This window comes from Neolamprologus multifasciatus, chromosome 13 (assembly GCF_963576455.1).
Source record: "Neolamprologus multifasciatus chromosome 13, fNeoMul1.2, whole genome shotgun sequence".
NCBI lineage: Eukaryota > Metazoa > Chordata > Actinopteri > Cichliformes > Cichlidae > Neolamprologus > Neolamprologus multifasciatus.
The window spans coordinates 14,988,458-15,016,444 of NC_140451.1; the positions used below are offsets into that span (position 1 = coordinate 14,988,458).

The 27,987-nt window shown below is 39.9% G+C and overlaps 1 protein-coding gene across 2 annotated transcripts; it reads right to left on the bottom strand.

Annotated features, from left to right (window-relative positions):
- On the bottom strand, nucleotides 1-27,987 carry psme4a (proteasome activator subunit 4a). Of its 2 annotated transcripts, XM_085182301.1 has the most exons (48): nucleotides 27,296-27,987; nucleotides 26,040-26,180; nucleotides 25,741-25,857; nucleotides 24,570-24,626; nucleotides 23,181-23,225; nucleotides 20,764-20,913; nucleotides 18,345-18,408; nucleotides 18,174-18,248; nucleotides 17,761-17,883; nucleotides 17,545-17,637; nucleotides 15,921-16,186; nucleotides 15,618-15,804; nucleotides 15,449-15,538; nucleotides 15,258-15,322; nucleotides 14,795-14,945; nucleotides 13,567-13,665; nucleotides 13,420-13,489; nucleotides 13,237-13,304; nucleotides 12,911-13,126; nucleotides 10,139-10,296; nucleotides 9,932-10,027; nucleotides 9,717-9,772; nucleotides 9,545-9,601; nucleotides 9,376-9,431; nucleotides 9,104-9,202; nucleotides 8,905-8,967; nucleotides 8,729-8,824; nucleotides 8,461-8,592; nucleotides 8,164-8,373; nucleotides 6,316-6,452; nucleotides 6,061-6,114; nucleotides 5,844-5,973; nucleotides 5,653-5,734; nucleotides 5,404-5,557; nucleotides 5,191-5,260; nucleotides 4,968-5,093; nucleotides 4,732-4,884; nucleotides 4,389-4,493; nucleotides 4,214-4,305; nucleotides 3,992-4,123; nucleotides 3,671-3,879; nucleotides 3,486-3,571; nucleotides 3,241-3,369; nucleotides 2,786-2,941; nucleotides 1,588-1,750; nucleotides 1,359-1,492; nucleotides 1,137-1,277; nucleotides 1-1,027 (listed from the first exon to the last, which is right to left on the bottom strand). In XM_085182301.1, exons 1-47 carry the CDS (start codon nucleotides 27,490-27,492, stop codon nucleotides 1,143-1,145), a joined length of 5,544 nt encoding a protein of 1,847 aa, XP_085038427.1. In that variant the 5' UTR covers nucleotides 27,493-27,987; the 3' UTR covers nucleotides 1-1,027; nucleotides 1,137-1,142. The 2 variants fall into 2 exon arrangements, with proteins under 2 accessions (XP_085038427.1, XP_085038428.1); XM_085182302.1 differs by lacking the exon at nucleotides 24,570-24,626 and having other exon boundaries at nucleotides 2-1,027; nucleotides 27,296-27,986.

Here is a 27,987-nt window from a genome sequence, read left to right on the forward strand (position 1 = left end):
AAAAGCAAGAAGAAAAAAAGAAAAAAAACAGAAGGGAAAGAAAACTCACTGCAGTTTTGGCACTACTCTAGTTAGTGAGGTACTAAATGCTTTGATGCTTAGACTGATTTTAAGTCATCAGGGGAAACCATACTGCAAACCAAAGTCATTACTTTTTGTTAAAAAGTAAATAGTACCTGTGATAAAAAGGAAAGGGTTATAATTATAGACAGGCAGTTTTTCTTTTTCGTGCACAGAGACACGTGAAAGAGTGATCTCACTGTGCTCGAATCACACAGCACAGCAGCGGGGAGTTTGTGCTCTCCCTATCTTTGCAGGAGTAGTTGACAACAGGCTCCGCTGCCCACAGCTCAGCCATCTACTTAATTTCAGATATACTCTCTATGAAAAGAAAAAATACAATAATGAAAACTTAGCACTTCAAAAAAAAAAAAAAGGTAAATAAATAAATGTTTGTGCATATTTGCTATACCATGATATACACATACATGATGCATATAACCATATATAGATCAAACAACCACACAAACATTGTGTGTTGCAAGTTGTAAGTCTAAACTAAAGAGACCACTGTTCAGTTCTCTCTGGCTTTCACCGAACACTTCACTGCTGGAAGATAAAGTATGTCCTACACTGGACAATGTGTTGGCTCAGAGCTGATACTTGGGATATAATCCTGAGAAATGTGTGGGACACCGGCTGATGTCTTCAAGCATCCATCAACCTTCTCACACACACGCACACACACACGTGGACATGCACGCAAACCACAAAAGAAAAAGAAAACAAAAAATCTGTACAGTAATGTTACAAACTGCAGGCCATTCATCCCTGCTATGATGGATCCTTAAATATTAAGTATAGTAGAAATGCAAATGAGCTAAATACATAAATACACAACATTTTAATCCTTCTGAGTGCCACTCTTCATCTGACGCTGCTGGGATGTTGTGTATTATCTCAGTCAATCACTCAGGTCCTCTCCCCGATGTAGGCTGATGTCTGCACAGACTGGAGCTGTTCCAAACTGTTTCCAATGAAACACAAAAAAGATTAAATGTAAAAAGTTAGTTAAAATGAAGACAATACAGTCAGGGACAGTAATGACTTGGCAACAGTGTAAAATAATTCTTTACCAGGTTTTAGGCATAATAACAGGGAGAGACCAGCAGGTCAGTGAGGACGAGCAGCTGGTCATCTGTGAACTGCTGCTTATGCTGCTGCCAGTTGTCGTGGTGCGTCCGTCGGAAGTTTGACAGAGTTTTCTTTACAGTCATCTAAAAGGAGACGCCACAGAAGTGATGGTTAGCTTTTGGATATGCCATAATACAATGTGATTAATCGCTAACCACACATACTTCAATGGGTTGTGTGTCATTGAGGTGAGCACTCAGGTCCATCAGCAGCTGGGGCATCCAGGTGGGGACGTCATATGGGCTAGAAAGAATGCAAGCGCTCAACCCGAGAACACCAGCATGGCGGCGCACCAGGTCTACAAACACACAAGAGTAGCGATTCCATTCAAATGACACTGAAAAAAACCCACACAATCTTTGGTTGGTAGGTAACTCTTAGCAAGTTCCTTACCAGCCGATGGGATGGTGTCCACTATAGAGCCAAGATCTCTCTTCCTCTTCTTAGGCAAGCGAGTCTTGCAGAGAGCCTCAAAATGTGCCTGCATTGGGGCATCCATGGACAGGAAATTGCACTGAAGGAAGCCACTGAGTGTAGTGGCGGCCATTTCTCTTACCTAGAAAACAAAGGCCGAAAATGAGATGGACATAATACCAATTACAAGACACAAAACAATCCAACTGAGGTAACAGATTAAAAAGCTGACGTTTGCTCATAGGTAATGGGTTAGGATTGCATCTGGTAACTGGCGACCGACTGATGCATTTAAAAGGCTTAAGACTCATCATCCAATTATGATAATGCCTGGACCCCTGTGTGTTAATGATTACTGGTGCTCCCAGAGGCATGTGACTCCATCAAAGAATGAACGCTTTTTAAGAATTTCATATTCAAACAACACTGGTTCAAATTCCTATTTCCACCCAAAACAATGCCGCAAGCGGCACAGCATAAGTACATTTATATACTGACACATGAGCTCTGGCACCTCGATGACTACTGTACGGTACCAGGCATGCCATAGCTGCAGTATCGGGGTCAGAAGCAGGGTGGCCCATTAGGAAATACACCGGCTACCTGGACTTAAACAGCCAGCTGGGGACTCAGTGCTTTTCTATAATCTGAGCCAAATGCTTTGTAGCACGTTGTTTTAGCTCTATTCTCAATGGAGTTCTCAGTCTTAGACCGGTGTTTTTCAGTGGACAGGCATCTTTAAATACAACAAGACAAACGTATTGCATTACTAAGGCCGATAAATTAGACTCAGGGGACTTTAAGTGGCCAAACAAAAATTCCATCCCCCACTTCTTCTTTGTCTCTACTCCATCCTTCTCCCTTTCACTCTCATTCAATCCGAAACGTTATCTCCATAGCAACAGATTACTGCAGCCTGTGGTTTCCATGGCAACAGCTAGAGGACTGGAAGGGGGAAGAGAGTAGAGAGCCACGAGGAGCGCGCTGAATCACTACAGTGAAGCTGAAAGACAGTGCGAGTGCCTGCTAGCATAAACAAGCACATAGTGGCCAGTTGCTTGGTGAGTGTTACATAATCCGAGAGTCACATGTTTCTTTATCTTCAAGCTAGGTTCCAGCTCCTGCTCATGCCACTCCAGGTACATGTTTCTGCATTCATCTTTACATTTCAAGTTACCTCGAGCTGCTCGTCCTCCAGCAGCTTTATCACCAGCGCCCGCACATCATTCACTGCCTTCTGGTCACTCATGAATGTGAACAGGTTGTAAAAAACCATTATCTGGAGGTATGTGAGCACCGTGTAGCGAGCGTGCCAGGAGCTGCTGCCAGCAATCTGTAACACACAGCAACAGAGCCAGCCTCACATCAGCAACACACTTCAGGTGTACACAATAAGCATGTTTGTCTTTGCAATCCTTTTATTGGAACAATGATGAATACAGTATACCAGGCATGGACAGATACAGGATTGCATAATGTCATAAAGACATTTAAGTATAATCAGATGTCTTTGATTCTTTTGTTTTTCCCACTGAACCTTTCTTTTATGATCAGGGATAATCAGTGAAAACCCCAGTGTTATGTGATGCAGGTAAAAAGCTGAGCGACAGCCACATCGGCCAGGTGACCTACCTCCTGTAGGACACTGAGGACCATGGGGATTTGCTCTGTGTAGAGGAGTCCCTGAGACATCAGAGACAGGCAGGTCTTTGCATCCCTCTTCAATTCATCATAACTGTCATCATTTTCAACCGGCGCAATCTGAAACACGACAGCAACGGGTTAAATGTTATAGTGTATACAACACAACAAAAAAGAAAACTTGAAGGTGGTAGTGACGAAGGTAGCTAAGCTAAGACTGAATGTGAGTATTTCACCTTGAAGAGCAGGGGAAGCAGCTGCAGTTGTTCTGAGACAGCAGTGGAGAAGGAGCGACCAGCACTCGCAATCAGCCACTTTAGCACTGCAGAAATTCACAGGACGAATCATTTCATAAATGCCACAGCCGGGTGTGTCTCGCAAAGAAACTGATTTGGTTAGTGACAACAGATCAACCACCCACCTGTTTTGAGTAACTTGATTGCTTGAGTCCTCTCATCCTGCACTCCCACCTCATTCTCCTCAATCACGTGGTTCTGGATTTCCTCATCGCCCTCGTTTAAAGGTTTCAACCGCAACAGAATTCTCTCCGTGAAGTCCGAGATGCGTGGGGAGGTGGTGGGCTGAGTGTATGGCAAGTTGACATCAATCATGAAGATATATGTGAGCACGCTGGAAGGATAGAAAAGTAGAGAGGGAGGATGAAAGAAAAACGATATACAAACAAATTTATAATAACTTGATGACACATTTAAGCTTAATCTGGGTGCGAAAAGCGCCTCACCTGCCAATGCGCTCACGTACATTCTTGTAAACCTGGGTGAGCTTGGGCTCCAGGTATTGCAGCAACCTGTGGAGTAGCTCAGGTACCCTCCACTCCTGCTGAGCTAGACCACCCTGGAGCACATATAGACGACTGAAAAGAAAAACCATTACAAGTGTCAGATTGTTAAGTCCCACCGACAACGGCATCAGCATCTCCTCAAAGATGTAACTTATTACTCACCAGGCATCGACAAAAGAGCCTCCCTCTCCATTGACTGGGGACTCCATTAGCATCTCAAACAACCAGTGAAGCTTGCGTGGATCTCTGCTCTCCTGTCAGCGTGAGAAACAACAATCACTTGGATGGTACGATGACTGACGGAGGTGGAAGGATAGAAAATAATGAACAGGCTTACACAGGCTGTAGCGATGCATGTACCCCAGTCTGCATACGTTTCTATTGTGATGTTTGACAGGGCAGTGCGGAGCAATGGGCACAGCAGCTCCCAAAGGCTCTCGACCTGTTGAAGAAAGGGAATGACCAAGGACAACGTTAACACAGTATAACTAACCTAAACAACCACAATAAGAGTGGTGGTGGTGCGATCACTTAAATGGCCTCCACACGTAGTTTAATGCCAATAAAAAAAAATCTCCACATGTGGATTTCCCCAAAGTTATAGCTTGATAAATACAGAAAGCCTGTAGACCTGAATGATGAGGATCATCTTAGTCACTGTACTTGTTTTGGAGCTGTACCTTTGAGAAGCTCCAGTGCTTGCTGCCTCTGATCAGTCCAGAGATGATCTCCGCAACACAACGCTGCTTGCTCTCGTGGGAGTCTGCCACTAAACGTTCCATATGTGGCCGAAACAGCGGCAAAAAGTCATCGGAAAAATTACGGAACAATCCCTAGGCGAAAAACAGAAGGCAAATTAGTTGCATTTATTCACTTCAGCTGTTTTTTCCCCTTGGTTTTGAATCTACTACCTCACCTTAAACAAGCAGAATCTGCGTGGGCTGAACTTGTCTTTGCCCTTACGGTCTTCAAGTGAGAGAAACTCAATGAACTGGTTAATGAACACTGGGTCTGAGAAATGGTCAAAGATGATCTGCTCCCACTGTCAAGAAGAGCGGAAAATAAAAGTTTTGCACTTGCAGTTACCATGATTTCACACCACTGTGTGTTATATTTTTCCCAGGCTTGTTTGTATGCACCTCTGTCATTTCCTCTCTGGCCAGGTTTTGCGTGGGCTGCTCCTCCTGTGGCGCATACATCATCAGGTTTCTGGAGAACAATTACAAAGTTAGAAAAGAAGAAGTGTGGAAGAGAATCTCTTGCTAAAGCAGCAGATAGCAAAAGAAATGAATGAATGAAAGCTAAAGCGTCACATAAGGAAAACACAAATGCAGGCATTATAAAATCATAACCTTGGCCAGCAGTAGTATCCCCAATGGGTTTTCTCCACAAACACACACTGATCCCAGTCCACCTGTGTGTGTGGAAGGGTACTGCTGTTATACTGAAGCCACTGGTTGTCTGCGCGATCCCCTGCTACAGTGCCACTAAGCTGTTTCAAGCCACCTATCAAAGATAAAATCCAGATTTTGAGATGACCTTTAGAAACAGTAAGAATACACAAAAACAGTAGTGGGGGATAAACAAAAATATATGCTTACAGAGCTCCAAGGGGCTCACAGGGACTTTCTTATGCGGCCTCTTTATTTGTTTCATGATGCCAGCCACAGCTGATATTGCCACCTAAAGGACAAAATGTGACACTTCAAGCAAACTCCTTACAGCAATGGCTGTACTACACCTATATGCTACTGGGAAAAGAAAAGAAATCACAGCTCCGTTCCTGCCGCACCTTACGGACATAGAGAGATTCATGGTTGAGGCTTTTCACAAAGAACAAAACAGCAGCTGGAGGGAGTTGGTGGTCATCTCTCAGTAGCAAAGAAAGGAAGCCTATTGCAATGTGTTCAAACTTCCAAGGTCTGGAATGAGAAACAAAACTACAGTGAGAGGCAATCACAAGTAAACACTGGCACAAATATATGGTATGTGCATTAAAAAAAACCCACGAGTTCCCGTTGCTGAGAGAGTCCAGAAGATCGCCAATGAGCTGCTTGTATCTCCTACAAAAATGTAGAATGTAATTATTTACATGCATTTTGTTGTCAAATCTATGATGCTTACAGTAAGGGTGAATGCAGATTAAAACAGCATTTTAATAGAAAGGTTACACCAGTGTTCAGAAGTTTATGTTGCTGCTCAAGTGTTCAACTGCAAGGATGTTGGTATGGTCATCTTCATCTTTTTGTTGATGTAAAACTTACCCGACAGACTCAGAGTTCTTGAGCTCCTGTCTCTTTAGACCTTGTGCTACTTCTTCCTCACAGGGAACATGTTCCTTAGGTAAAGGATTCCCAGTAGTCATAATCTGTTTAGCCACATCACAGCACTCACCGGGGATCTAACAGTATGGAAAAGGATAAAACACAATTTATAGTAAAAATATTTTGTCCGAACGTGTAAAGGACACGTTTATGGATTACTCCCCATAAGGAGGGAGTAATCCATAAACTCAGACTAACAGCAGATAAAAGCTCTTGTCTTTGGTATGCATAGTGACTGTGTTGGAGTCAGCCTCATAATGACGGCAGACAGTAAGTAATTAATTATTATCACAATTGTTTAAACAGACAAGTTTTTAAGTTTAAGTGAGACCTTTGTAAGGTCAGAGTTTTGCCTTCTGATCTGATCTTGGATGAGTGACGAAACGTTTCTCCCACAAAACGCTACGTCCAGATGAACAGAATCAACTTTTGGAGACCTTCTGATCTAGTTCAATTAGACCTCATCATGAAACCTTCAGTGTCTTTTACTGTTTGTTAAATTAAAACTTCTAATTCCTTCGACTACCAAACCATGTTAAAGTTATTGTGTTATTAAAAAGGGCTTAAAGTGCAGCATCTGATGGGGTTGAACCAGTAACTGTTGAGGAATTACATGGGATTGAACAATTCAGTTAAAAGTTTTTATGGACAGTTCTGAGGCTATGACTGGCATCTGCATTGGACAATTGTTGCTGTGAACCCAAAACGTACAGCCAAATTCAAGTGCACCATGCTACATTAAATACAAAACAAATCCACCAGATATATAAGTTGGAACCAGTACACTTGGTGGCGTAAAAAGACTCTGATGACCACAGACCATCATTGTTTTTGATGTCTGCCAGATTATTCCCATGATAAAGAAAATTCTTGTCAGGATATACAGTCCAAGAATCCAGACTTCATTAGAGCAAATTGAAAGGTTCTTTCTTCTCACATGGAACAATCAGTCTCAAGAACACAAAGGGCAGATTAGATAGATTAGAAACACCTTAAAAAGGCTAGACCAGCTCTGGAACAGCATTCTTTGAAAAGAGAAACCTAAGCTCAACCGGAACTATAATAACAAGACCGTATTGAGAATAGCTCATCATGGGAAGGGCACGATATGTATAACTTCCAATTAATAATTATGTGAAAAAAGACAGAAACAGACCTAGATATATACATTGTGCTTAGATTCATCCAAATGGAGCAAAGTTTATTGGACAGTGCCTTACAGTGCAAATAGATCCAAAGCATGCTGCAAAAGCAACTTAGGACTTTTAAAGGTAAAGACACGGCATGTTCTGTAACATTCGAGTCAGTCACCTGATCTCAGTGCAACTGAAGTGCATTTCACATGCTGCACTGAAAATGAAGTGAAAGGCCTGGCAAAGCATAACAAGGAAGAAGAGCCTCTTTTTTTAGTGGCGCCCTTGTGTCACATATCAGGAAGTCACTGCCCATGAAGATTCTTGACAAAACGTAAAAATGTCATCAGTATGTTAATTTGCCCAATTAAGTTTGAGCTCTGAAAATATGAAAGTGTGTTTAAAATGGATGGAATTCCTCAATGGTTTGGTCAGTTATCCAACTAAAAGCTAAGAGTCAGCACTTTAAACCTATGTTAATCATATAACTCTAACCTTTTGCATTTTTTCAAACATAAATATAATACATTTTTGTAAAAGATCTGATCTGTGTTCAAGATGGGAACTTTTGAGCTATTGTGCTTTTACCACTATAGGAAGGCAAATACCTCATTTCATGATTCACTTTTGAAAGCATTCTTAACACTCAACTCACAGAGAAGTCAATGCCAATGGTCTCATACTGCCGATGGATTTTGTCTGCAAGATCGTCAAAGAGACGCACAATTGAGGGCTTCTCCAGAGACATGGCTGAGCTGAGGCCAGACCGTACGATGGCAGGCCACGTCAGAGCAATACACTCCCAATCATGCAGATTGGCCAGGCACACGCCGCTGTGATTCCCCAGAAGACAGTACAAGGCACCCTGGAGAAATACAGATACAGTATTAAAATAAATCTACAAATATAAATAACTGTTCAAGAATTTTTAGGGCAAAGCTCACTGCCATACTTTGAATTGCTGCTGAGTAACAGCGCTGTTGTCTGGGTTGAGAAATTCGAGGACATGGGGGATGAGGTCTCTGCAGCAGAAATTGTAGGTTCCCAGTGCAGTGAACAACACATTCTGAGCTTTGCTGCGTACCTGGAAGGCAACAAGTCTCAATTATTAATCATTTACAAAACACTACTCAAATCTCAGTAAGCTAGTAAATCACGCTGGCAATGTATTAACAAGATGTAAACTATGCTTTTCCTGAAGGGTGCCGTGCAGAACTCACTTGACTGTAGGTGCTTGTGGAAAGCCTCAACAGATCTCTCATCAGTTCCTGGTGAATGCTCCTGTACTGACATCCTTCCACCGTCAGCTTTCGCAGCTGATAAGGACAAAATCAAAGTCAGAAATGCAAAAACGCCAAAGCTAACCTACAATGCCATTACTCTATGAATGACTTACTTCATGCTGAAGCATGACCCTGTCTATTAAAAGAGCTCTGATGTGTTGCTTTCTGCCATGAAGCTGTAAATACAAAGGGTGAGGTCACTGCAGTCACTAGTGCATCTTCTGTAACTTTTGAAAATGTGCTTTTTTTATGACTTCTTCCAGGATAACAGCAGTACAAATATACAAGAGCAGTGAAAAAAAAAAGTCTCACTCTGTTCTCCATTGATTTCTTCACAAGGTTGAAACTCTTCCAGCGGGAGTCAAACTCGTGCTTGTGAGAACCTTTGAAGTGTAAAAGGTCGCTGATAATCTAAAACGTCACAGACAAAAATACTGATTTGTGTTCGGCGAGACAGGAACCATGATAGTCTATGCCCACACATTATCCCACACCTAACAACTCAGACATGCTGCACTGTGGCTTTCCAAACAGATATAATGCAAGTATTTTCTATTTTGGCTGTTACTTTACTGGCTGCCCACCTTGATGATGGAGAAAAGAGACTTGGTGTCATCCTCTGAGTGCTCCAGGATATATTCTGCAGGAAGATAAAACAGAAGTCAGATGGTGGAACAGTGACGTTATGGATGTAGCTGTAGAATAAAGAGGGATCACAAGCCTACGAGGGGGTATAAGTGGGTGAAAACGTACGTAGCAGCTGTTTCATCACACTACAGATAGCATCTCTGTAGTTCTCTCTGGACTTATCTGTGGGTGGAGATAATAATACAGTGTAAGTTTATATTTCAACAAACCCTTTAATTTATATCTAATGTGAGAAAAAAAACTTCTTCCGATAGGTCTTAAGAAGAGATTAACACACCATACTCCATTCCTGTATAGAGGGTGGTTTCATCTAAATTCACCATGCTATGAACCCTGGGAGGAAAAAAAAACAAAAACAAAAAACAGAACTGTTTAACATTTAAAATTAAGCAGATATAAAGTGAGGATTTCTCTGATCCCTGTATCCCCTGTATTTTATTGACTATCACTGATGTGTTTATCTGGTTTTCTTGATCATATCAAAGCAATTACAGCTCAGGGATAGGCTCTCCTTTCAGTGGCGGCATCAGACCCCCGGCTCCTAGGAGACAGTGCTGAACAATGGTGAGGCTCTGTAGGACATCATCTCTGAAAGTACAAATTAACAAACACAAATCTATCACAAGCAGAATCCACCAAAATAAAAAATAAAAATGCAGTTTACAGCCAGTGACCTCTGGCAGCAGAGCAGTTCCTTACCTGCTCATGTCCTGTTCACCTTCTGCAAATCTCTTAAGGCGTTGAAGTTCAGGCTGAAGAATAAGGTCCAGTAAATAAAATGCTAACGAGATCTCCTCAACACTGGGTACATGCCACTGGATTTCCAAATTCCACAAGTCCCCAGGTCGACCCCAGTCCTGCATGACATTAACATCAATAAGTTATTATTTAATCTAACAAAAACCCACCCTATGGCCCTGCAGTGCTTTATCAAGAACATTCTGCTGCAGATACAAATGTTGATGACGTTTAAGTTACGCAAGGTTAACATGCATCAGCAGGGGAATGATGAACATGAAAAAGTCAAAATATCGAATTTAATATTTGCTCTATATGTGATGATGGTCATTTGAGATTGGCACACCTGTAAAAGGAGGACATAAGGTACATAGAGACACATATATACAGTGGGGCAAAAAAGTATTTAGTCAGCCACCGATTGTGCAAGTTCCCCCACTTAAAATGATGACAGAGGTCAGTAATTTGCACCAGAGGTACACTTCAACTGTGAGAGACAGAATGTGAAAAACAAATCCATGAATTCACATGGTAGGATTTGTAAAGAATTTATTCGTAAATCAGGGTGGAAAATAAGTATTTGGTCACCTCAAACAAGGAAAATCCCTGGCTCTCACAGACCTGTAACGTCTTCTGTAAGAAGCTTTTCTGTCCCCCACTCGTTACCTGTATGAATGGCACCTGTTTGACCTCATCATCTGTATAAAAGACACCTGTCCACAGCCTCAACCAGTCAGGCTCCAAACTCCGCCATGGCCAAGACCAAAGAGCTTTCGAAGGACACCAGGAAAAGAATTGTAGACCTGCACCAGACTGGGAAGAGTGAATCTACAATAGGCAAGCAGCTTGGTGTGAAAAAATCAACTGTGGGAGCAATCATCAGAAAATGGAAGACATACAAGACCACTGATAATCTCCCTCGATCTGGGGCTCCACGCAAGATCTCATCCCGTGGGGTCAAAATGATCATGAGAACGGTGAGCAGAGATCCCAGAACCACACAGGGGGACCTGGTGAATGACCTGCAGAGAGCTGGGACCAAAGTAACAAAGGTCACCATCAGTAACACACTACAACGGCAGGGAATCAAATCCCGCAGTGCCAGACGTGTTCCGCTGCTGAAGCCAGTGCATGTCCAGGCCCGTCTGAAGTTTGCCAGAGAGCACATGGATGATACAGCAGAGGATTGGGAGAATGTCATGTGGTCAGATGAAACCAAAGTAGAACTTTTTGGTATAAACTCAACTCGTCGTGTTTGGAGGAAGAAGAATACTGAGTTGCATCCCAAGAACACCATACCTACTGTGAAGCATGGGGGTGGAAACATCATGCTATGGGGCTGTTTTTCTGCCAAGGGGACAGGACGACTGATCCGTGTTAAGGACAGAATGAATGGGGCCAAGTATCGTGAGATTTTGAGCCAAAACCTCCTTCCATCAGTGAGAACTTTGAAGATGAAACGAGGCTGGGTCTTCCAACATGACAATGATCCAAAACACACCGCCCGGGCAACAAAGGAGTGGCTCCGTAAGAAGCATTTGAAAGTCCTGGAGTGGCCTAGCCAGTCTCCAGACCTCAACCCCATAGAAAATCTGTGGCGGGAGTTGAAAGTCCGTGTTGCTCGGCGACAGCCCCAAAACATCACTGCTCTTGAGAAGATCTGCATGGAGGAATGGGCCAAAATACCAGCTACTGTGTGTGCAAACCTGGTAAAGACCTATAGTAAACGTTTGACCTCTGTTATTGCCAACAAAGGTTATGTTACAAAGTATTGAGTTGTATTTTTGTTATTGACCAAATACTTATTTTCCACCCTGATTTACGAATAAATTCTTTACAAATCCTACCATGTGAATTCATGGATTTTTTTTTTTCACATTCTGTCTCTCACAGTTGAAGTGTACCTCTGGTGCAAATTACTGACCTCTGTCATCATTTTAAGTGGGGGAACTTGCACAATTGGTGGCTGACTAAATACTTTTTTGCCCCACTGTATATATACAATACCATCATTATATTAAGAAAGATAAATCACAGGAATTTCATATTTTCTATTCTGGTTTGGGCCACATGTAGCTACAACAACTTAAGCTGCTATTTGCAAATGCAACTTTGGTCTAAAGACAAAAAATGTTAATTTTTCAAGAAAAAAAAAACTTTAATGATTGAAGATTTTACGCATTTTACATATATTAAATCTTCTTTCATTTCTTGGATGTTCACTACTAATAGTTAAAAAAAAACAAACATCTAATCATTCTTTAGAAGACTGACTGACCCAAAAACTGATATCCCTAATTGTGTGTTTAGTGGATAAACAGAAAAGCTGACATCAGTATGTGATTTCTTTATTACTGGTTAAAACAGATGCACACAGCACATTTCACTTGACAACTGCTCTTAACTTTGTAACCACATAAGAGTCATTTTATTTCCTCTATGGTCCAAGACTCTAATCCAGCCAAATGATCTACTACCCTTGCCTCTACCGAGGAAGAGACTTAATAGGATCAAAGGACTAGACAAAGTAGTAGACAATTAATCAAACCAGGTCATTGCTTCACTAAGACTTATCTGGTTAAAGGACAAATGTCTCTAATTGCTAGTGCCTGATTTTGACCTTGACTCACCAGTTGAGTATAGTAGTAGTCTTTGAAGCCAGTTTCTGACAGTAAATGCACTTGACAAAAAGACTAATGTGTATTATATATAAAGCATATTTGGTATTTGTACCTTAATGGGTAGGTAGTCACCAGTTGGTTGATGGAAACCTCCTGGCACACTGCAGTACTCTGTGGGATAGATGAGGGCTGTTGAGCGAAGGATGTGGTGCAGCAGGTTGCAAGCCAGAGTGTAGCCCTGTTTACACTTGAGGTGGAGTGTCAACTGCAAAATCTGAACCAGCTCAGAGCGATAGGGCAGGATCTTATCACCATCCACACGAGACACCTGCAGGTGCAAATAGCAAGAAGGTAAAATAAATATTAAGGCACAGAATTATTTAAGTAAGGAGTTGGCAAGCAGATAAGTTAACTGGAATTATAAAGAAGTGAATTCACCTCAGAGAGCAGCTGGAGATTCCACAAAAATTCCTTGTCAAGCTCCTCCTCATTCAACACTTCCTCATCTGTTCAAAAAAAGGGTGCGTTAGGTAAATAATATTAATTCAGGGAGGGAAAACCAGATTCAGGTATTAGGAAATATCAACTACGTATGGCTATTCCTGTGTGAGCATTACTTACTGACAGCAATTTGATTTATTGCATTGCAGCAGTGTGGTACAAACACCTTGAGTGACTCTGCAGGGTGACACTGAAAACAGAAGCAGAATGAAAATGAAACAAATAAATTAAGGAGCTCCACGAGGAGTTTGAGTGAATGATATTTACCTTAGCCGCAGCTCTACACATGTCAGCAACCATTCTGCCGGCTACACGAGTCTCAAAGATGTTCGTGGTTGCAAAGTTGAACACCTTTTCTAGAGCCACCTATTAAAACAAAGTGACAAATGTGTTCATATGTATAAATACTGTAAAGACACGTAACATATTTTCATTAATAATAAAAGAAACCAAAACAGTCAATTAGAAGCAGAGATGCACCAATAGTGAATTTCTGGGGCAGATATCAATGTTCTAAACAACAATGCCTCCATTAGCTGAATGATGATTTTTTTCTTCCCCTCAACTTTGAGGAAAATGAAAGTAACAAAACTTAAAGCCATAATTAAACCGTCTTTGAAGATTCAGCCCCGAGCAAAGCTTCAAAGATTTGCTATTGCCCACTAACATCAGTCACTGTCATTGTTTAATAGCAAGAATCAGTTAATAAGCCAGATATCAGCCACTTCTCAGATGATGTCTAGGGTGTAGTTAACTATAACATATGACAGCTGGCCCTCAGCTTACCTTCTAAGGAGCAAAAAAAGAAGCCCCTGGATAAAAATGTGTTGGTTTAAAGCAAGACAAACTTGCATTGCTATATTTTGCTATATACTTAGATATTTCTAATTATATATATATAAAAACAAATAACATGCCAGGTACATTTAAGTGGGCCAAACTGACAAAATAAGGCTGTTTAATTCACTCATTCAGATCCTCGTCACTATGTCATCCTTTAATCCCATCCAGATGTTGTTGTACGTGGTAAGCTTGCAAATGCTTCACAATAAAAGCTCAATTAAAAACTACGAAAAACAAAACAAACAAAGGATGCCTCTGAACTCAAATCAGAGGATGTATTTAATTTGAAATAATTATAGGATGGGCTGAGTATAATGAATCAACTTTAATAGGAGATATAGGGACATCTTTCTTCCAGAAATTTGATCAATTATAGTTTTAAATCAAATATAAATATGCTTTTAAAAAAAATACTTGTTGCCTTCTTGCAGTTGAGGTAAACACAAACCTCAATTCACCATATATGACTGAATTCTTATTCATCAAACAATGCCCCAAAATCCATTATCCAACTTGACAATGACCCAAAACATGCTCTCAGACATCTCAGACTCACGTCAATATTTAGAAAGCATTTTGTTCAATATTAGACTTTTCTATAGTACTGTTTATGTACAGGTAAGAGCATGAAAAGACGAGACTGAGTCTTAACCTTGAAGATGTCCAGGGAGCACTGTGTGAGGATGGTGCTAAAGGTTGAAGACAGTCCGAGCTCTACCAGGCTCTCCAGATGAGTCATTTTCTCAGTTTCTGTTTCCTCTCGGGTCTGTTCCAGAGTGCTGCTGTCTATCAGGGCAAAGCATCTATGCATGGGAAAATGAGAAAAAAGAAGAAAAAATGTTTAAATACATACTGAATATAGAAAATACTCCTGGTGTATATAGATAAATCAGTTATAAAGAGCAAGTATATCTAGTTATTTGTTAATAAAAGAGGAAAACAATTTATCTAATTTGTTACCACACTCATTTTAATTTCCTCTGCCATGATATGAAACTAAATTTTGACTACAAGAATACCGAATGGGAACTATGACCCAACAATGGAGAATTGTACTGCTGCTGAACAGTTGCTCTCCTTTAATGTAGACAGTTTTGTATTAATGTTGCACATACCGGTCCATGAACTGAAGCACAAAGTCTTCAAATTCAGCTGAGGCTGAGCACAACTCTCTCTCCACCTTAAAGGTGCCAAAAAAAAAAAAAAAAAAAAAAAAAAGGAACAGAAGTCATACGTAAGGATGATGTAACACTTTTGATTTAAATACAGAAAGATGGAGAAAAAAAACCCCAAAACAGAAATTCACCTCTGTCAAGTCCGTTCGTTCATGCAGGGCAGACGAACAGTCCACCAAAGGCACAAGAGTCACAAACGTAGCAATAAACTGGAATGTGATCTGTAGGAACACGAATGAAGTTTGTATCAGTTTTAGGAAGTTCAGCAATGATATAGAGATGAACATCAGTGGTGCCCACCATGCACTTGCTGAAGTCATTTGGGTCGACGCCAGGCAGAGCCCTCATGAGCAGGGGTAGCATGTGAGTGGGCCCCTCAGGAAAGCGCTGCCCACCTGACACTAGGCTCCGTGCCACACCAATCATGCAACTCAGAGTAGCAGTCAGCTGGTGGGGCTCTGTTAGAGTCTCTAAAGCAGGGTATGTTCTGTGACAAAGCGAGGGAACAATCAGTCTTTTGTTTTTATTACAAAATGTAGTGGCCCTGAAGCACAATCAGGGCCAAATTTTTGTTTTGGATTCTCTACTTCAGTACAAACTTACTTCTCTAGCACAGGCGGGATGACCAACTCGGGCCTCATTAACGCTAAGTTCTGCAGGGCCTGGGCCGCATCGAGACTGCCTGTCTTGCTAAACATGGCCAGCAGAACTGGCTGCATCAGACTCTCCACAAAGTCTGTGATATCCTCCTCTGTCAGCTTGTGACTGTCTGGTATTGGTGTAAGCCATGTGGGCTTTTTGTAGCGCTCTCGGTGAAGCCGCCGAACCACGCTGGCTGGGAGACGTTGGAGCAGTTTCATGAGCTTCATCTGCGCATGCGAACAGAGGGGGAGAAAGACAGATGCATGATAAAGAGATGACACTGGGGGGGCTTCCATGTACTCTGGACAAATTGAAAGGTAGCAGGTGCTGTTAGAAGATGATAACTTTTTGGCTCACAGCAATGCTGCCATTATGATTTTTCCATCTTATATGTTATATACAATATAACACTAAAACACTTTTATATGTTTGTACATGAGCTCAGGTCCATAAAAATCAGAAGAGTGTAAGTGGAATTTCACAAAAACAACAACAACAAAGTACAGTCATGTGGTTGTCAAACTTTTCAACTCTCGGTTTCCCATCCCACCAGATCGTCAGCTGAATCACGCTGCTACTCTTTTTTTAGTTGATTGCAAAACAGTGTTTACGTGTAATAAAACAACATCTCACATCTACGCAATCAGCACCCTTAAATACACATACTCATGCCCTAAACAAAACAAAGGTTTGTGTACCAGGACATGTTGCTACCTGCCGTGATTAAAGACAGGATCCTCAAAACAGAAATGCATGTGACCCGGGTGACAGTGACCTTTAATAGTATCACAGCTATCTCATTCACGTGTCCTGCTGTTATTTCTGAACCAGAGTCTGACATAATCCATAAAAAGATTCAGGGGGCTTCCTGGAAAAAGATATGTAACTATTCCCCCTGTCCCTGTTAATTGCTGGAATTATAGTTGGACCAAGCTGGATGAGTGATGTAATCACACTCACTGAAGGAAATCAAAACAACATGACTCAAGATTTCTTTTGATTTAGTATGATAGTCTCATGTTATACAACAGCTTTAACTCACTTATTATCACAAGAAGTTAAAGACTGTCTTAATTTGTTTTTAACCATCAACAGTTCAACACTTTCCGACTGTCTGTATTGAAAATGTGGATTTTTTCTTATCCTGCATTACCATCAATGGTAAAATAATATAAAAAGTATGGAGTTTGCAGACTCTGAATTGAACTAGTAAGTTAAGTTAGGTAGTTTGTAGTAACAAGGTTTCAGTTATAAAAACATGGTGTCGTGTATTTGCATGTACCAATCTGAGCCGAGCAAAATGTTGTGGGGTTATTTTTTGTTGCTATTTATACTAAACTAAGCTGAACTAAGTTCTAACAAAGGAGAGTTTCTCAATTTGAGTGCACAACTCTTAATATTTCATTACTAAAAGGTTTTTAACTGTAGCAGTAGTTTATTTATATATATTATATATAAAATATATTATATATTTTTATATTCTCCATTTACAAGCTAGTTTGAGCCGCTTATATAATGAGCTAGTCTACATTTATGGTTTGTTTAGTTCCAGTCATTCAGTACAAAGTACGAAGAAATGACTCACCAACCACCGGCCATGATTTGACGGGTGAAAGAAGGATGTAATACTGTTGAAAAGGCCACTGAGCTGAGCTTGAGCTTGCTTGCTGGGTCCTCCCTGAAATTGGTACAGTGAATATCACTGAGAATATCACATATGCCTAATTGCAAACTGTACAGTAAATGCAGTAAATTATATGGTATATTGTAACATAATATGATTTATGGTCTACAAGCTAACCAGGAGGGCTGACACCCAAAGCACCACATGGCTGATGTCGTAGGCATTGGTGATGTATCGTGGTACAATCATCTGACTGGTCCCAACAGGAAGATTCAAGCTCCTCAAAATTCTTGTGAAAATCTGCAATGTGACAAACAAAATTAGTAGGGATATCGTTTGTGTGTTTACCTGAATATTGACAAGTTCTTTGAATGTTTATCTGTGACAGATACTGGTATCACTTGGGGGAAATACGCAAACATGATGCAAGAAGGAAAGCAAGCTCAACAAAGAAACCTGATAGTTTGTTTGCTTGATAACCAGCAATAGACATGACATACAAACCCAGAGAACATAGGAGCATGTGCCAAAATCCTCAAAAACAAGCAAGTGCCAAGTTGTGTAATGTGCAGTGGGAAGGAGCAACAAACCTTAGGAATATAAGGGTCCCAGTCAATGTAGCCAATGTTGTCATTGGCCAAGCGGGCAAAGAGATTAACCAGATGCTGCAAAGACGTATGACGACATGTTAAATAAGAAAGGTTTAAAAAAAAAGTTGTACATATGAAAAAAAAAAAAAAATTATACATTCATGCACTTACAACTTCCCAGCTCGGAAGATTTTGCACAGATACCCATAAGCTGACCAACTCATCAAACCACAACCTGTCAGAAAAGCAAAATCAGGAAATAAATCTTTCAAGTTCATAACACACGTGTGACATTTAACTGACCAATGAAAGTATGCTTCAGGCAGAGGGAGAGGAGGACTGGTTAAACATGATGTGAATCCCTTACTATAAGCAGAAAACAATGTAGGGTAGTGTTTTATCTTCTGACTCTATAATCTTGAATTATTTATAACTTTCCTACAAAGAACTTTGTAATTTGGTGAGCATTAATAATTTAAAACTCATTTCCATGTTTGGGTCAGTCAATCTACTGCACAGCAGTTCAAATTAAATTTGATTACAGGTTTAAAAATATACATTTATGTCAATTCACAAATGTTGGAAACAGCAAAAGTAACATAACTCCCCATGGCGAAACAGAATGAATTAATCCACCAGTTCGAAAATATTATTGTAGCAGTTAGAAGCACCCACGGGTTTGCACTTAGTAACTACTCCTCTTTGAAGATGTCAGAGTTTAAGCACACAGCAAGTTTGAGATCTTCCCCACTGTTTCAAATATTTTTAAGTCAATTGGCTGTGAGGGCCAAAAGCTTTAACATGTGGCTCTGACAAGAGTTCCTGGTGGATTTTTAGGCCTTCTTTAGATCATTGTCCCTGTTGTATCAGACAGTTTTTCAGCTCTTGACCAACTGACATCTGAATTTAGGGGGAGCTAACTTAAGTGGAATCCGTTTTTCCTTTTAGGAAACCCAACACCACAAATCTGTGTACTCCTAGGGCTGGAATACTCCTAGTGCTGCCAAGCCCAGATAAATGATGAGGGTTGCACCAGGAAGGGCATCTGGTGTAAAATCTTTGCCAAATTAAACATGTGGATCATCATCCTTTTATCTGTGGCTGTCACACAAACCTCAGGAGATCACTCCCACCACTAGTTACAATATTACAGTCAATTTCTGCTGATCTATTTGCAGTCCTACTTTGTCTCTCTGATTAGCAAATGAGCAATTTAATCCTCAGAGTTTTCCAGGTCTTCTTTTGACTTACATAGTTTATGTTAACCAACATTTCTTCATTTAAAGGAGTCCACTGTTTTAATTAAGACAAAACAAGGCTTTACAAGTAAAAGGGTACTAAAGAATACTGCCGAACCAAACAGCGTTTAATGCTGTGTATAAGGGGCATTAATGCAGTAAAAGCTACTCAGTACCCATGAAACAGGGTACACCATCAAGGTTGACATCTTGATGGTGTTGTAGCTGGTGTATGCAAAAACAACGTTTTACTTCTTTGCTAAAGCTAAAGCTTTAGTAAAGCTCATTAGCGTTATTATCTTGCTTCAGGCTGCCCAAACATATGCTGTGCATGAATGATAAAGTTTCCTAATATAAATTAAAACATTAATAGTATGTTCAAGGATATTTTATTGCCCTGGTAGAAGTGCAGCACGCTTTAGACGGACAGATGGCATCTCCTCAGCACTCTTAAACATTGTTAAAAGTCAGGATAATAGTCAGTAATGGTTACTGCTGGTGAAAAATCTTTACACTTCTTTAATTAAACTGGATTCTGATTTCACTGAAACATTTTAAAGGTTTGCCTAAGTGAAACTACTCTTTTACATGTTTTTCTTAATTTGCATCTATAATGTGGACTTTTATTGTATTAATTTTTGTTTTTGTACACATCTGCTTAAAAAAAGTTCTAAATCTCAATGAGATTTATCATTTATAATAATAATAATAATAATAATAATAATAATGTGCAAGGACAGGACATAGCTAATATAGTAATGAACTGAAAAAGAAATCCTTTTTAAACAAGCATTAAAACTACAGAGTATTAAAAAAAAAAAAAGAGTCGACATGTCTCACTGTAGTTGGTTAGGATAGAAAAAAAAAACTGCCTCTGTTCTCTTTTATAGCACTTGTTTCTATGTCTCACTATGGGATACGCCCCTTGCATATCACAGTCACTTATTCCATTATGCCTGCCAGTTCTGAGTGGCAGTCATGACATCTGTATCGGGACCCTCTACTTTTGCAGAAGGCTGACTCTGTCTTTCCATTCATCTCTTCTTTATTCAGAAGAAAAGCTTTTTTCCTCCCCTCACATACAAAGACTGATTCTTCATAAAGTCAAGCAGCTCAAGTTGAAAGAAGAGTGCAAATCTTTCCTTATCAACACAAGGACTGCCAACGTAACTGGTGAAGTTTTTTAATAAATTGAATTACGTAGCACAATCTGCCACTGGAACACATGACTGTGTAGGCCTGTGTAGACATACTGTTAAATATCATAGCTCTTTTTTGATTACTTTCTCTTTGATGTCGCATCAAACTTTGAATAGCAGTGTACATGTAAGAGAATAAAAGAGGTTTCATACTTGAAGCCCCTGTGATGCAGTTCTGGAGGCAGAGTTGTTGGTAGAAAGAGCTCAAAGTAGCTGATTGCTCGTTGCATGGTGACATCAAAGGGACAAAGGAGTGGTCTCCACTCATCCAGCATCTCCTGAGTAGCCGCCTCTGAAAAGTACCTGCATGAAGGTAGAGAGAGAAACAAAATCAGAGTTTTGCTTTTTTTTTTTTTTTTATCTTATCATTATTATATACACATGGTGACAATACTACCAACATTCACATGATTGCTCATAAAAATACACTACCATCCACTTTATTGGAGAAATGTTTAATATGTAATCCAAAAACACAACAAGTTCAACTAGAACCAACAAACTTTTACATTTTCAGTTTTCGGCTGGTCACAGTTGTACCTAATAAAATGGCCAGTCACTGTACATGAACAGATGAAACATCTCAACCTTCAAAGGAGCTTAAAGTGTGGTTCAAAGATGGACAACCTGAACATGTACATCAGGTTTGGAGACTGACAACTTCTAAGGAGTACTTAAAACCAGCAATGAAACAAGGCCTGGGTCAGAATTACTTAAGACTAGACTAATAATAACCTTCAACACTGCTGATTCTACTTAAGCGAATTAAGATGCATCTATTATGAAATTATCAACATATAAATAACAGTTTGCCTGATTCTGAATATGATTTCTTATTTCTAATTGCTGAATACATTTTATTACGTTGTAATGTAAGGAAAGAATTCTAATCTGTAGTAAGGTTCAGACATTTGCCTCTCATTCATTTTTGCTAATACAAATCCAGACAGGACAGGAGCAGATTGATGATAAACACACAAACACAGATAAACAGGCTACTCTTGGGAACAGCGGAGAAGAGAATTAAACATTCAGAGGTGTGGTCAAGTCACACGATTTGATACTGACAATGCACATTACAGCAACTTTAAGGAGTCATTTTTGCATGTAAGGGTTCAAGTTCTGCCTGAAATAGTCAAAGTATTCTCTGAATTATCGATCAGAAAATCAAATTTAAGAGTACAGGGACCGAACTGGTAATTTGGGAAATCCAGGCAAACTCTTTGTTTTGTTTTCTGGGGGTTTTCTGTAGTAATACTGCCATTTGTAGAAGCACACAAAGTACTTTTCTTCATTAAAACAGAAAATATCACGTTGTGAAAATACTGCCAGGGAAAAAAAAAAATCCTCCATTCAATATTTTTTTTCTTTACATGAGAGCAATATGCTTACATGTGAAAAATAAATCAATATAAATTTTATTTCCTCATTATTCTAACTATTCAGAATACCATTAGAGCAGTGGTCCCCAACCTTTTTTGCGCCACGGACCAGTTTATGCCCGACAATATTTTCATGGACCGGCCTTTAAGGTGTCGCGGATAAATACAACAAAATAAAACTAGTACCGGTACCGAAAAAAGAAAATTTATTCATAACACACGTGAAAAGACCAAGGAAAATGATTAAACGATAAAAACGATAACAAAATAACGCTGAAAACCGATAAAAACCCTGAAAACTATACATTTCACACCTGAGCCTCAACTCTCGCGGCCCAGTACCAAACGACTCACGGACTGATACCGGTCCGAGGCCCGGGGGTTGGGGACCGCTGCATTAGAGTACCGAATAAGACTTTATATAGCTTCAGAGCAAAAGCATTCAACTGTGAACCATTATCTTCATTTGAGTATCTATTCGTTGACATCATCTGCCATGTTTGTGCTCACATTACAGGCAAGTGACTCAAATACACACAAGCAGCAGCTACTGAAATTCCAGTGTTAGAGCACAATGTCCCACAGATGGGAGATTACAAGTCATACACCTGGCACATTTTTAGCTATTAGGATAAATCCTACGGTTCCACAGGGGTCAAAGACCCGAGAGGATTTTCATGGTCTGTTCTGCGTTTATTTAAACTCTGCAGGTTATTTCAGGTCACCTAGCCATCTCTGTGATTTTGTATTCACTGGTGATCCTGGGGAAAAATAAATAAATAAAACAAAACCAAGTGTCCTCTCCCTCAGTGCTGATCCACAGCGTCTCAGCAGCAAACCACAAATCATTCTTGCTTCTCACACTAAGAGGAAACTCTCACACAAGACAGAATTAGATAAGATAATAGGATTATCTGCCTAAGTGCAAACTTAAGGACGAATCCTAGTGCTCACCTAAGATACCTGCAAGTGTACTATTTTGGTGAACCTGAAGCTTTGCAATAATAAAATGACACAACATAGAGCTTCTTTGCCCAACTTTAAGAAACGCAATATGCATATAAACAAGACATTCTCTGACTGACACGCAGTTATTAAACCAAACATCTGCAGTACTATTAAACTCCTAAATCCAAAGACAAGGTAAAATGAGGACATTCATGAATTGATATATTAAGGTGTACTTACGGTCTGCAGCTTTTCACAAGTGTTTTCAACACGCTTTCCACAGAGCTGTAATGAAAAAAGGAGTGAAAAGTTTTTTATTAGGCTGTCAGTAAAGGACTGATGTTGGTTACAGTTAATCAGCTTTCACATCAGTGCAATCTCAGTTTAATTGCATGCACACAGAAACTTCTTGACACATCTGACTAACGTGCTGTGAAAAAGGAAAGTTTACAGGTTGGTGTATAGTGACAATACAAGCAGAGTAAATGTTACCTGTACTGTCTGAGCTTACTAACTGGGTTCAAGCCAAAATAAAGATGCACATGTTAATCCGTTTCTAACGGACACCACCAGAACTCTTACATAACAGAGTTACAAATATGATACATTAGCGTCGTTTACGAATTTTCCACTAGTTTAAAAAAAAATAATGAAAAACTCCTGACTTGACTATCTTCACATAAAGACTGAATGACAGGGAGTGATATAACCAGAGTTCTTAGGCTCCTTTCTACAATCCCATCTATCTACTGACATGCAAAGTCAAACCATGCCTGGTTGAAAAATACCACTCAACAGCTTGTTATCCGTCTTTGCATCACTCGAGTCTTTAGATAGCTGTAGCCGACAGATTTAATTCTTAATCGATAGCCGCATTATGGGTGATGCTGTGCAAGCCAAACTGCAACCTACTGATCTACTGTTTACACTGTAAGCCCACAACACACCAGCTAAAACCCCCAAAATATGCAAATCCAACAGCAGAAAAATGTGAGCGAGCGCACTCTGTGGTAAGGACCACGCTATATAACCTACAAATACTTGAAAAAATGTTTATAGTTTTAAAAACAAAATTATAAAAACTTGGGCTCCTAAACATCTACACTCTTGAAAATGCTGCTCAGTAAACCAAGGACTTCAAAGCAGGTTAGAGTGGGGATGTGTAACAAGAAAAACAACAAAAAGCTAGACAGCTTATGAGTTAATGAAACTAAAGTCAAGCATAAAACATAATGAATGCTTCACAGTGTGTCATAAATACTGTAAACTGTACTACATCTTAATATGGTCATCAAAATCTGATGCTGTCATAACATAACATGAAAGATTAGAAGCATGTAAGAAAACATGTTAAATAAAAATCATCTATTAATATGAGCTAATGGTTGCTATCGGGAAGAGTAGAATGATACAAAAATTTGTTAGCTGCAGTGCGACAGTCTCCAATATGGGTGAAATGTTAACATTGATTAACTTCTGATTTTTTTTCCTTCTCTCACAAGCTGCATATGGGGTGTCCAGTTTTTACTTTCACATGCAACATGGTGTCTCAAAGGATGAATTCAAAGTAAAAACAAAACAAAACAAAAAAAAAAAACAAAAAACACAAAGAGAAATGTTTATCCTTACCACCTCTGAACCAATTTTATCATTACGTGTTTAGAGGATGAACGAGGCCGTAGATAACTGAATGTAAAAGGAGACAAAGGCATAAAAAAAACATTCAGCACACAAGATAGTGCCTATTACTTGTGCAGCAACTTATACAACATATTATCTTTTGTGTGCATTAATATGGGCTGGACAAGGATTAGCTGACCAACCAAAGCAGCTTGCTTACATTGGCTCAATATGAAAGCATTTTGCTAGCAAAGTAGCAATGTTCCCATAGCACCCTAAAAGAGCACCTCGCACTGCTTGCTAAGAACTTCACAGGGAACGTCTTGTACAGGACAGACCAACACTGTAAAATCTCTACAAAACTATTCTGAAGACATGCCAAGTCTGTTTGAAAATAACCAGGCCATAATTTGAATTAAACAGCAATTATCACAAGGGATCCCTTTTAATTTGAATTGAGAAAAATAAATAAATGGATGTTAACACCAGGGAAACAGTCTACTGAAGTTATGAAATGAAAAAAGTAAAAATTTGGCTTCTAACGGCCAGGTCGTGATGTTGCGGAGCAAGCTTTTTTTCTTTTTAAGACATCCTTCCTGATAACATTTGACAATCGCACTGGCAGGCAGAGTGAAGAGTTGGCCAACTTAGAGAAAGATGAGAAATGAGTCATTTTAAAACAATAAATATGATAATGCACATTTCAGGACATTCTTTTTCTGAGACAGTGTTGCTGCGCACACGAAAACTGCAACAAAAAGTTGACTAATAAATAGCAGGAGTGTTGGAGGGAATCAGACTTCCTCCAACCTCCACACAGCTGGTCAAGTGCTGTGTTAAAGAGGTTGTGAATAGGAAATAGTTGCTTTTTTTTAAAGTTACAAAGAAGTATTAATAAAGATGATTGCATCACATATTTTAAAACAATGTAGAGGTGGAGGAGCTGTTCAGTGCAATTTGACTGCCATATGTGCAGTTCAGACTAACCGTGAAATAAATGTTGCCTAAAGCACATTTTCTGCTGCTTTTAAAAAACATCCCACCTAATTTGTGAAATCTGACTCAACAGCTAAACCAAAAAGTATACCTCATTTCTAAGTTTAAGCACAGTTTATTTGTTTTTATTTATTTATTTTTTAATAACAACATTTGCAGCCTTCACTTAAAACCACAGGCATACTTGGGAAACCAGTTGAGGCCGAGATGCTCCGTCTTTGAGAAAAGGATCCTGTCGTATAGCTCATACAGCGGTCTCCATGGCAACTCAAGGTCCTCCCTTGACAGGAGTTCTCGTTTCCTGTTAAGATGACATATGTATAGAAATTGAGAAACACGCAAAAGCTACCTGATCATGCAGTCTTCACCAGACAAATCATCACTGGTGAGCATGCGGCATGTTTAAGTGTAACTTCACTCTTGGAGAAACCAAAAACACATCTGTACAAGTTGTTAAGTAAACCAGACAGGAACCACTCTTACTTGAGGAGGTTAATAAGAAGCCGAGCAAGGCCCTGCATCATGCTGATCTCCAGTTTGGGTATCATCACTAGCTCGTAGAGCAACTTGATAAACAGCACATGGTCTTCTTTGCTGAATTTGCGCCCATACAGTCTCATGTACCTTTAGGAGAAGAGAATGCAGGAAAATTACTCCAGTTTCAGGACAGATAGTAAGAGGTCAAAAGTGTTTACATGTAAGATAAGACACAGGAATGTAATGAACCTGGTAATCAATATAATCAATATAATTTAAGAAAAGTCATATTTAAAATAAATACTACACTTGAATAAAGCTTGTAGACAATTTAAAATGAAAATGTTTTTTAATCAATCTTTAAGTGCAAAAATACTGGTAAACAGAATCTGGGTCAGCATAACAGTCAACTTTCTGTTTGCCTGATCCGGCAGTGAGTCACTCCTGAAAAGTGCAATGAGCCAGCTTTTGGGACTGAAACGGATTAAAGCAGGCCTGCAACCACGTACAACAACATCAAACAGCATAATGTAATCAACTATCCATACCGACAATATTTTTTTGCTGGTGAAATCTGGGGGTTAAATGTTAAATGTCACGTTTATGCACTGTACTGAGTTAAGCAAGACCATATATGTCCTCACCTGAAGAGCTTGGCACAAACATTCAACAGAAAGCCACGTGGACCTCTGAAACTATTATAATGCATATCAAAAGGTGGTTATGCACAAGGGCCGCCTTTGAGGCAGTTTAACAGGAAACCATAAAATTTAAATTTTGCGATATCTGGTGAGCCGTCATCTGACTCGCTGCTTCAAAATAAAAATGTCAGCTGCAGAACAGCAATTAAATGACCCACTACTGTGCCGCTCTGTCTGGGTCAGGTTGTGTATTTGACACTGGCCTGATTATGAAACCCGTAGCGTCCCTAATCAGATGCCCGGCAGACTGTAGCTACCGGGCATTCAAAGCTGTGTAGCGTTTTATAAGTAATTAAGCACAGCAGGCCGTGAGGCAACGACCGTGTTTCGTAAAACACGCAAAACAAATCAAAGTTTTCGGTTTGACTGATCAGTGTGCGCACAGTTCCTACAAAACACTTCGGCGTATTATATAATAAACACACCGCATTTTACACTTTACGAGTTACAGTGGTAAAAATATATGTTGTTTGCGTTACTTCTCAATAGGCTCAATGTTGCAAACATTACCAAGTGAGCAACAACTATTACATTAGGACATTAGAGATTAGTGTCACTTACGTGGAAAGTTTCCTCGTCCAAAACAGGACACCGGGCCATATCTCTCGAAGCTGAACAGCTCGGCCCAAGTTTCCCTTTATCTTACTCAAAATATCATTGGATTCAGCGTCTAGCCTGTCCGCGTACGGCAGAAGTTTGTTGTATACGATGTCTTTTTGAGGAACAAAATCCAATGTGTCAGGCTGTGTCTTTTTCATTCTACGAGTTAAAACTAGCTAGCTTCACTAGCACTACTTTAACTTCGTTTCGATTCTCACTTCACGCTGTAATGCTACCCGGCTAATACAACGGCTAGTTAGCTACACTCTCCAATGAATAAGGTTATTATGGCCCGCACAGTGACTAAGTTATAACATTCACAAGTTGATGACACGGTAGCTAGCCATCTAGCTTAAGTTAAATTAGCTTCCTTTAGCCGAAAACATCATCAGCGTCATCTTATATTAAGGAGGACGAATTGTACAACTTTGTTCAAAAATGCCTTGGCACTGGAAATTCTCTCTTTCGGCTAACGCACTCCTAAAGACCTGACAGCCAGCTAACGGGCTAGCTAAAGTTAGCGGTGTACTACAAAAGCACTGTCATATCCCATTGACTGTCAACGTCGACTGATTCATCCAACTACAGCAAAGGAGACTGCGGACGACACCCAGCTACCCGCTGCACAACACATGCGTCATATCCGCTACCTC